Source organism: Hyperolius riggenbachi, chromosome 1 (genome assembly GCF_040937935.1).
Source record: "Hyperolius riggenbachi isolate aHypRig1 chromosome 1, aHypRig1.pri, whole genome shotgun sequence".
NCBI lineage: Eukaryota > Metazoa > Chordata > Amphibia > Anura > Hyperoliidae > Hyperolius > Hyperolius riggenbachi.
The window spans coordinates 379,118,026-379,128,381 of NC_090646.1; the positions used below are offsets into that span (position 1 = coordinate 379,118,026).

General features: G+C 43.2%; 1 protein-coding gene across 1 annotated transcript in view; it reads left to right on the top strand.

Annotated features, from left to right (window-relative positions):
- Nucleotides 1-8,976, top strand: part of LOC137551712 (thioredoxin-like) — a 30,356-nt gene extending 21,380 nt beyond the window's left edge. Inside the window, exons 2-5 of the mRNA XM_068271357.1 lie at nt 1,690-1,794; nt 4,422-4,481; nt 6,221-6,286; nt 8,085-8,976. Of these exons, the coding sequence (XP_068127458.1) occupies nt 1,690-1,794; nt 4,422-4,481; nt 6,221-6,286; nt 8,085-8,147 (294 nt within the window). The 3' untranslated portion in view covers nt 8,148-8,976. The remainder of the gene's footprint in view (nt 1-1,689; nt 1,795-4,421; nt 4,482-6,220; nt 6,287-8,084) is intronic.
- The last annotated feature ends 1,380 nt before the right edge of the window (nt 8,977-10,356 follow it).

Genomic DNA, 10,356 nt, shown 5'->3' on the forward strand with positions numbered 1-10,356 from the left:
CGCCGCCAATTGTACATGCGGCGGTCCTTGCGGGATCCACTTCCCGGCCGCCATTTGTACATGCGGCGGTCGTGAAGTGGTTAATCTCTGAGTAGACCCCTTTATCTTACTGGCTATGAATAGGTAGCGTTTGCTGACAAAATTGCAATGCTGTTATGAATTAGTTTCCTTGGTTCACTTTGCACTCCTTCACAAACCTATATACCATAACATTATGTTTCATGAAAATCCTAGCAGTGTACTTTTGCATTTACATCTGTCCTCTGTCAATAGAAACCTCGTTTTTTTACATGAAATTTGTCTGTGGCACAGTTGTGCACATTTGCAAATTACCCCCCTTAGGCCTCAATTCACTAAGCAGTTTAGACTAGTCTACAGATGGTTTTTCGTCTACTGATGGTTTGGTGTCATGCTTTAGGGCTCGTTTCCACTATCGCGAATCCGCATGCGTCCAACACATGCAGATTCGCACCTGTAATGCAAGTGGATGGGCCTGTTTCCACTGTAGCGTTGTTGAGGTGCAGTTTTTTTTTTCAGCGGTGAAAAAACGCACAAAAGAGCCGCAGAATTCGCCTGCGAGTGGAATGCATGCGAATCGCATGCAATGTATTTAATAGGGAAATCGCATGTGGTTTCCCCATGCGTTTTTTTGACACGAATTCGCATAGGTACCAATGTAAATTCACACAGGCAGTGACATGGTTAAAATCGCATATACCCTCACCTATGCGAATTTGCGGCAAAAACGCAGGGGGAATCGCATCCGCATGCGATTTCATCAGCGGTGGAATCCAGGCGATTCCGCACCGCATTAGTGGAAACGAGCCCTCAGACCTGTTTTTAGAACTGGTCTAACATTCAGTAATAACACAATTCACAAAGGTAAACAAGGAGTAACCACACCCACTTTTTCTGACAGACATTAGACCAGCTGATTTCTGTAGGTAAAGTATTTCTGTGAGGTATTTTAGATGTGAGGATAGAACCTTTTTGAATTATTTATGCAGGAGTTTAATTGTATGCAGAGGAGAGCTCATCAAAGAAGAAGGATGTCAGTCATAGCTACTCGTTTGTGAATTGTATCTTTTGATCATTTCCCCTGCTTTACCGACCTAATTAACAAATGGTTTTGACCAGGTCTAAAGCTACATACACACAGGGCACAACTGTCCCCTGTTGCATGCAGCCCTGGCGGCGACTGCTATCCACACGTCTCGCCAGAAATGCAGACGCACGACAACTTCACTATCCGGCGACAGTTTGTAATGCGCGCGTCATACACACGGGGCAACTGTCGCTCTATGGGCCTTTAAACATTTGATAATAGTGAATTCCTCTTTGATGCAAGTTGCAACTGATCAAACCATCAGTAGACTAAAAACCATCAGTAGACTAGTCTAAAGTGCTTTGTGAATTGAGGCCATAGACAGTTTAGAAATGTCTATTTCAGATAGTATTACACCTAAAGGCATGCTATAATTGTAGATCTCTTATATGCTCTCATACACATTCCAGTGCTGCAAGCTTAATGCATTGACTGCACAGATCCTGCCTGTTTCTAGAAGTGACTGCCTGGCACCACCAAAATAAAACCTCTTGACATGATACTGCTGAAACATTTGTGTTACTCAAACCATCTGCCAGCAATTAAGATGGACTATTTCAGTTATGGTATTCTTAATTCAACAGGAGGAATTTAATGTGATCATGGAGACGGCTGGTGATAAGCTGTTAGTGATTGATTTCACTGCAGTGTGGTGCGGACCCTGCAAACGTATTTCTCCAGTATTTGAGGTAAGGAAAAAATTCCTCTGTCCTATATATTTTGTACTTTATGGTACATTATTTCTTGCATAGGATAGTTTGGGAGGAGTATCTCATGTAGTATTTAGCTATTAACAATATTTCATGAATAAATAATTATACAGTTGCATTTGGTTTTATAGGGGTAAAAATAGCAAGAGGCTAATTTTGGGGTTCATCGTAGCAGGGACCCCCTGTCATCTGCCCATGTATTATTTGGTCATTTTTAAAACAGACTTTGCTAACTGCCTGTAACGTCGGCTGTATTTCTGCAAATGTCTTAAATGTATTTATAGCCACTATTTAGCCAAAATGCTTAAAGGGAACCTTAGCTATATAATAATGCCCTCGCAGTCACTTATGGCTCCTTCGGTCCCCCGCTGCCTTCTAGTTTCGTTTTTGCCGACTCAGAGTTGGCAGGTCGCCATGCGTACCTTTTTACGCATTCCCGCTGGTGCAGGAAGCTATCGCGGACATCAACAAGTACATTTTTACGCGTTACAGTTTCAATGCATACATTTCTACGCATTGCATCTGTAACACGTAAAAATGCACGTGTTAATGTCCGCGATAGCTTCCTGCACCAACGGGAATGCGTAAAAAAATATGCATGGCGGCTGGCCAACTCAGAGTCGGCAAAAACGAAACTAGCAGGCAGCGGGGGACCGAAGGAGCCATAAGTGACTGCGAGGGCACAGCATGGCTGCAGGGGGCTTGTAGATGCCCCAGGTAAGTGAAACTCTTTACTGTAAATGCATTTTAACAGGAAGAATAAGAAAAAAAAAAACGGAAAAAAATCATTATTTCTCAGTTTTCTGCCATTATAGTTTTAAAATAATACATGCCTCCATAATTTAAAACCTACGTATTGTATTTGCCCATTTGTCCCGGTTATTACACCGTTTAAATTATGTTATTATTATTTATTGTATTTATAAAGCGCCAACATATTACGCAGCGCTGTCCCTATCACAATGTATGGCGACAATATTTTATTTGGAAATAAAAGTGCATTTTTTCCGTTTTGCATCCATCACTATTTACAAGCTTATAAAGAAAAAAAAAAAAATCATCTTTACATGGATATTTAACCACTTCCGGGTTTCGGGTGGTTTGGAGGATCTGTGCTGGGTGGGCTCTTCAGCCCGCAGCACAGATCAGATAGCAGACAGGGCGATCAGACTTCCTCACTTTTTTCCCCACTAGGGGGATGTCCTGCTGGGGGGGTCTGATCGCCGCAGCGCCGTATGTATGTAAACAGCGGGGAAGATGTTCCCCGCGTGTTTACATTTACCCTGCGAGCCGCGATCGGAGGCTCGCAGGGTGTTCAGAGACACCCTCTGTGAACTGACATGGAACGGCCGCTCATACGAGCGGCCGTTTCCATGAAAACCGCTTCAGGATTCAGGGGCGTACTTATGCGTACGCAGAATCCTGAAGTGGTTAAAAAGTTTAGACCCTTAGATAAATATTGACGTGTTGCAGTCAATTTTGTTGCGGGGGAGAGGAATCAATGATCGGGCACCATGGCCCGATTCGTTGATTCCTGGGCTAATGATCTGCGGCCGGGAGCGCGCATTAAATGATTAAAGGACATGTGACCTGAGAGGGATATGGAGGCTGCCATATTCATTTTGAAATTACGATTACGAATGGTGGGGCTGTTCAGAAGCCCATCACTGCCAGGCCATATATAGTAGACAACATATTTGTCAAGGACCAAATATAAATGTTTGTGACTTGTGGACCCAATGTCCAGAATGGTGCACTTATACTGCTATACTGCTTAATCAGTGTGAGGCCTGACAGGTTATCATTACATTCTGTTAAAATATATATATGTAGGTCCCTATATGTCCACTCCTTTGTATTTTTTACTCCGTGCCTTTGCTCAGCAGGATTGTGGGAAGTCTAAATATATTAACACTGACCTGGGTTAAAAAGGGGGGGCAGAAGTGATTTCACTTTTGGAATAACAGAGAAACAGCAAAGGTGGAAACCAGCAGAAATTTCTTTTCTTCTTTCATATCACAGTGAACACTAAAAATAACAGTATAGGTAAGCTAAATAAATTCCTTTCCCCTTTATCTTTGTCACTCACCTGTCTTGCTCGCTACACTGTAGATTACTCTGTGAGGTAAGGATTCTGCAGGCAACTTTTTGCTTTCTGTGTCGTCTCTGTGTGGGTGTCCCTCGTGTTTTTGTGCCAGCATTTTCTCCCAGATGCGTTGCCCAAGGTCTATGGAATGAAGACACCAGCAGAAAGCGTGAGCTAGCACTTAAACCAGGGGACCAGGTCACTTTGCCGACAGGTCTGGCCACGCATCTCCTTCTAAGTGTTCCCAATAGCGTTCTGCGCAGGATGCTATTGCGGACGGGAGCGCGTAGAAAGCTATGCATGGCCTGTCGGCAAAGTGAAAGTAGCTGGCGGCAGGGGACAGGAGAATCCGATCGTGACTGGGAGGGCACTGGACAGCTGCAGGGGGCTGGTAAAAGCCCCAGGTGAGTAAAACTTTGGGGAGGGAGGGGGGGGGGGGGGGTTAAGTGTCTCTAAAAGCTCTGCAAAAAATGTCAGTGCTGCATAAATGCATAATATTTTTATATTTTTTGTTTTCCAGGCTCTTTCCCACGAGTATCCCGATGTGCTTTTCTATAAAGTAGACGTGGATAATGCAAGGGTAAGCATATGGTCATTTGCCTAGTGTTCATTTTTTCCAGGGCTGTTGATTCGCAGACATGTCTGGATCCCGGAGTCCGTAAAAAATGTATCCACTCCTAATAAATTAATTTTGTAATGAAAAGTTACATCAAGTTTTTTAATATCCCATTTTCACCAAAGAACTTTTATGATGAAGTACTTCTCTGCTGTAAGAATGAAGGCTAGTGTACAGTTGTGTTACTAATGTGAAGTCCTCAGCAGTTTCAGCAGCACTATCTGATAGCCGCAGCAACACAAAGTGCCTTCACGGTGCTGTCTGATGTCCACACTAAGCGCTGTGCAGCCGTAATTCTGAGTTAAAGAGAACCCGAGGTGGGTTTGAAGAATATTATCTGCATACAGAGGCTGGATCTGCCTATACAGCCCAGCCTCTGTTGCTATCCCAAACCCCCCTAAGGTCCCCCTGCACTCTGCAATCCCTCATAAATCTCAGCCACGCTGCTGACAAACAGCTTGTCAGAGCTGGCTGTGTTTATCTCTATAGTGTCAGTCTGCTGCTCTCCCCGCCTCCTGCAGAACTCCAGTCCCCGCCTGCATCCTTTCCTTCCCTGCTGATTGGAGGGAAGGGACAGGGGCAGGGACCGGAGCTATGCAGGAGGCGGGGGAGCAGCTGAGACTGACACTACAGATGTAAACACAGCCTTACAGCACGGCTGTGATTTATGAGGGATTGCAGAGTGCAGGGGGACCTTAGTGGGGTTTGGGATAGCAACAGAGGCTGGGCTGTATAGGCAGATCCAGCCTCTGTATGCAGACAACATTCTTTAAACACACCTCGGGTTCTCTTTAAATGACTAATAACGCTTACTCAGGCCTCTTGCACACCGCAAGTGATTCCGATTCAGATTCCGCTTTTTAATCAGTTTTTACATCCGATTCAGATTCCGATTTGCAGTTTGTTCCCTGCACACTGCAAATCGGAATCTGAATCGGATGTAAAAACTGATTAAAAAGCGGAATCTGAATCGGAATCACTTGCAGTGTGCAAGAGCCCTTAGTTTGATCTGAATATGGAATGTTAAGGTATATTAGGCGACTTGGCGGCTGATTCACCATCTGATTGGATTGTTATAATTGAATCGGATGAAAATCTGTGCCTCCAAGTGCATGCTCAATTGACGATGCAACCAAAATTGGTCCCATGTATTAATCGGACACGCTGCAAGGCATAGTGGCAACTAGCTCGAGCAGGTGTGCGGCGGTTACGGCGAGTGATATCGAGACGAGTGACAAATGTGGCAAAACTCCTGGCGCTGTTTCCCCAGTGTATAAAAGTGCATGTGTGCATTTATGCATTACCTGTCCTGTGTCGCGGTGCCTGACCTTTCAAATCCGCCGCTCTTCCATTAGCCCCATACACAGCACCAGCGTATAACACGCGGCGTGTGACGTCAGACACACGCCACACCAACAGCATGTATGGAGCAGCAGATTTGGCAGACGGACAGGCACCGTGACACAGGACCGAATCCTGAAAGGTTTCATGCTAAAATAGTTAGGGAACCGGCCTGCGGTGTGTGGGCAGCTGACAGATCTCTCCTCGATCAGATTTGATCAGAGAGAGATTTCTCTTTGTTGAATCCGCCCATCATCGCCTAATATATGGGTACCTTTAAATCTTGTGGTGATGACATTACAAGCTAGGGTACCTCTTATCCCTTCTGAGGTTCTTAATCCTATTTGTTTATATTTCTGTAGGACATAGCAGAATCTTGTGGTATCCGAGCCATGCCAACATTTCATTTTTACAAAAATGGAAGTAAGGTAGGTTGCAAAGCATTGTTGATTAGTCTAGCTTGTGTCTATTTGTTGTGTGTCCAGTGACTTAATCTGCCTGGTATGAGTGGCAGTCATTCCTGGCCAGCTTTCATGCTACAAGTCCACTTTCCATCACTCTATTCCGATGTCCTATTTGTCAGAGGCGTTTTGATGACCAAGTTTCAGACAGCCTGGAGTAGTCTAATGATAATTGTTTATATGTGGCATCTATACTAGCCTTTAACATGAAAAACAATACTACAAGTAATGTTTTATATGGAGATAAAGTGATTGTTAGTGAGACTCTAAAAAAAGGACAACTCTAGTGAGAGGGATATGGAGGCTGCCATATTTATTTTAAATACCAGTTGCCTGGCTGTCCTGCTGATCCTCTGCCTCTAATACTTTTAGCCATAGACCCCGAACAAGCATGCAGCATATCAGGTGTTTTTGACATTGTCAGATCTGACAAAATTAGCTGTACGCTTGTTTCAGGTTTGTGATTCAGACACTACTGCAGCCAAATAGATCATCAGGGCTGCCAGGCTAGTGGTAAAAAGTAAGTAAATGTGGCAGCCTCCATAGACCTTTCCCTACAGTTGTCCTTTAATGCTAAGGTTCAAGCAGTGAAATCAAAGCTGCACATATGAAAAGACCACCAAATTCCCGCCATAAGGCATTCGGATTTCTGCTCCAGCTTTGATTACCAGATCCACCACCCAGTCAGTAATGTTGATGTCTAGTAGTAACAGGTGCATGGACATTGCAGATGGAGACACTCAGTAAAAAGGTGATCAGGGAGAATGGACCTGGAAGAAGACGAGGATGACTGGGGGCTGAAGGGCACCTTCTTGGAGAGTACTAGCTTGTCTTTTTTAGCAGATGTAGTTTTTCTGCCCTGAGATGGGCTTTAAAGCACAACTGTAGCAAGGGGTATATGGAGGCTGCCATATTTATTTCATTTTAAACAATACTAGTTTCCTGGCAGCCCTGTTGATCTATTTGGCTGCAGTAGTATCTGCATAACACCAGAGACAAGCATGCAGCTAATCTCGTCAGATGTGACAATAATGTCAGAATCCCCTGATCTGCTGGATGCTTGTTCAGGGTCTATGGCTTAAATTAATAGAGGCAGAGGACCAGCAGGGCAGCCAGGCAACTTGTATTGCTTAAAAGGAAATGAATATGGCAGCCTCCACATACCTCTTGCTACAGTTGTCCTTCAAAGGAAACCTAAACCGAACAGGGAAAAAAAAGAGTTTCACTTGCCTGGGGATTCTACCAGCCCTCTTCAGCCGTCCTGTGCCCCGCCGCCACTCAACGATCCTCCGGTCCTCCGCAGTGGCTTACTTTCGTTTTCCACTGACTTGCCAGTTGATGGCCATTGCGCCAGTGCAGCCCTGGCCGTGCGTGACCTCTATCACTCTCCCGTCGCCAGAAGTGTCCTGCGTAGTACTTGGAAATCTCATACTGTGCCTGCACAGGCCGCTGCAGGGGAACGGAGTATCGTTGAGTTGTGCATGCGCACAACGGCTGCAGGGGGCTGTTTTTTTTTGTTTTTTGTTTTTTTTTTTCCCTTTACCACGTACGGTTTAGGTTCACTTTAAAGTGGTTTTGGTAACTTAGACATATGTAAAATAAATGCAGAGTAACACCTTTCTTTAGCTCACACAAATTCCTTTTTATTTCCATATGAGCTCTGTATCTTTTTTGGGTGGTGGGTGGGGGCTAAGATAGGCAAAAAAAAATTTGTATAAAATCACTGCCATGTCTTGTTAATCGTGTACTTTTTTTTCTTCTCTAGATTGATGAAATATGCGGTGCAGATGAAGCGGAGCTTCGTAAAAAAGTAGCTTGTTTGAAATAAGATGCCCCAGAAGCTGATGGAATCTTTGTAGACTGGACAGACCTCTTCGATCATACGCCACAGCCTGCTGTCCTCTGAAATTATAAAACCCAACCATGGTTCATTTCTGCATATTAGAAATCAACAGTCTACATTTTGGAGATTCCCAGTTACTATTCACAGAGATACCTTTTATTAATATTAACATTTTAAAAAATAACATGAGTTTATGAAAAGATTTCCTAAAAATATAAATTTCCCTGACATCCTACAGGCTAGGAGCACACTAGGCAGAATTGCTAACATTGTGGAAAACGCATGCGTTTTTTCATAATGAAAGTCTATAGGCCACATAAAAAAGCGTATCTACGTTTTTACAATGTGTGTTTTTCAAAGCTCACAACGTTCTGCACATTTCTATAATGCGCATGTAAAACGCACATAATGTATTTCAATGGAGATGCAGAGGATGTGCCTTTTTCGTGCGTTTTTACATGCACTTCTATAAAACAAATATGATACAGTATTTAAATCCATTGAAAAGAGGAAAAATATTAGGGGGGGGGGTGCAAACACCAAAAACGCTAATGCAAATTTATACAAAAACACACCGAAAATGTTAAAACTGCACAATGCAGAAAACTCATGGTTTTCTGTACAGCCTAGTTTGCTCCTAGCCACATGGTTAGCTGTCCTTCTTGAACTACAACTCCCAGTAACCTCTGCCAGAGCATAATGTAAGTTGTAGTTTGATAAGAAAGCACAGTTCCCTGACTGATTTAATATTATGTCTATTTTTTTTGAAAGCCACGCATGGACTTGGAAGTAAAGTCTTACTTGCTGTTCGTGATTTACATTAGTCCTCTTTCTTTCATAACATTTTCATATATAAAACTGTTACAGCTTTTTAATATAATGTTCTGAAAAATTGTCAACTGTCAATGAGATTTTTATTTTTGGGGAAAGAAAATCGTGAGTCACAGTATTTATTTATTTTTTGGGCAAACAAAATGAGTACATTTCCATAATACACAGCTTATAATAATGAAAACTGAGTTTTTGTGATTTTGGCTTGTTTCATTTTTATTTTTTGATAAAAACGCATAGTTGTCATAGCTGTTTGACTAAACTACATATACATTTATTACTGTATGGTGCAATGCCCATGAGGAATGTCCTATGGTTTTAAAGTGAACCTGAGGTGAGACATAAAAACAAGAAACACCAAGAGCCCCAATAGTGTAATATGTACTGGTAAATGGTTACTAGATAGAGTAAATATTAATACTCACAAACCAGGGTTACCATTAGGCAACCACTGTAAAGGCAGGTGAGGAAATTTTCCTGACCCCACTCAGGAATAAGAAGTCGCTCTCTGTAGATGAGAAAAAGGGGGTTCAACCCTCCACCCAGGGTGGACTCAATATTTTGCAGGAGAACAGAGGCGCCAAAAGGATAAAAGGAAGCTAAATGAGCTTTAAAAACCAAATTCTTGGTAAATAGAGGAGGTAGTGGTGGACTTACCTCCTCCAAGTAGACACACAACGACTGTAGTAAAGACAGTCAATATGTTTTATTTATGAACTCCAAATATGCAACGCGTTTCGTAGGTTTGATCCCGCTTCATCAGGCAATAACAACGGAGCAATAGCATATGTGGTCAGTAGAAGAGCCAGGCATCTCTCTTCTACTGACCACATATGCTATTGCTCCGTTGTTATTGCCTGATGAAGCTGGATCAAACCTACGAAACGCGTTGCATATTTGGAGTTCATAAATAAAATATATTGACTGTCTTTACTACAGTCATTGTGTGTCTACTTGGAGGAGGTAAGTCCACCACTACCTCCTCTATTTACCAAGAATTTGGTTTTTTAAGCTCATTTAGCTCGGAGCAGTGCTTTTCAGCGCTGCTAGATTTGGGCGCAGCCGGCGCCTCCATAGACTACAATTGGAATCGCTCCTATTGAAGCGCTCAGTGAGTAACGTCGGCTCCTTCAGAAGACGGAGCCGAGATTGCTTAAAAACATAATCATTCGGCCTCCAGCAATCGCTGGAAGCCAAATTATTTCATTCCCCCACTATCCATGGCGGCCTGGAGGGGGAATAGTAATTAAATCGGCCCGGACTTGTGCAGAAGCAGGATCAGCCATATACTGCTGTATCCTGCGCCCAAGTCTACCGGCGCCGATTTCAAATGTACTCCATTTAGCTGCCTTTTATCCTTTTG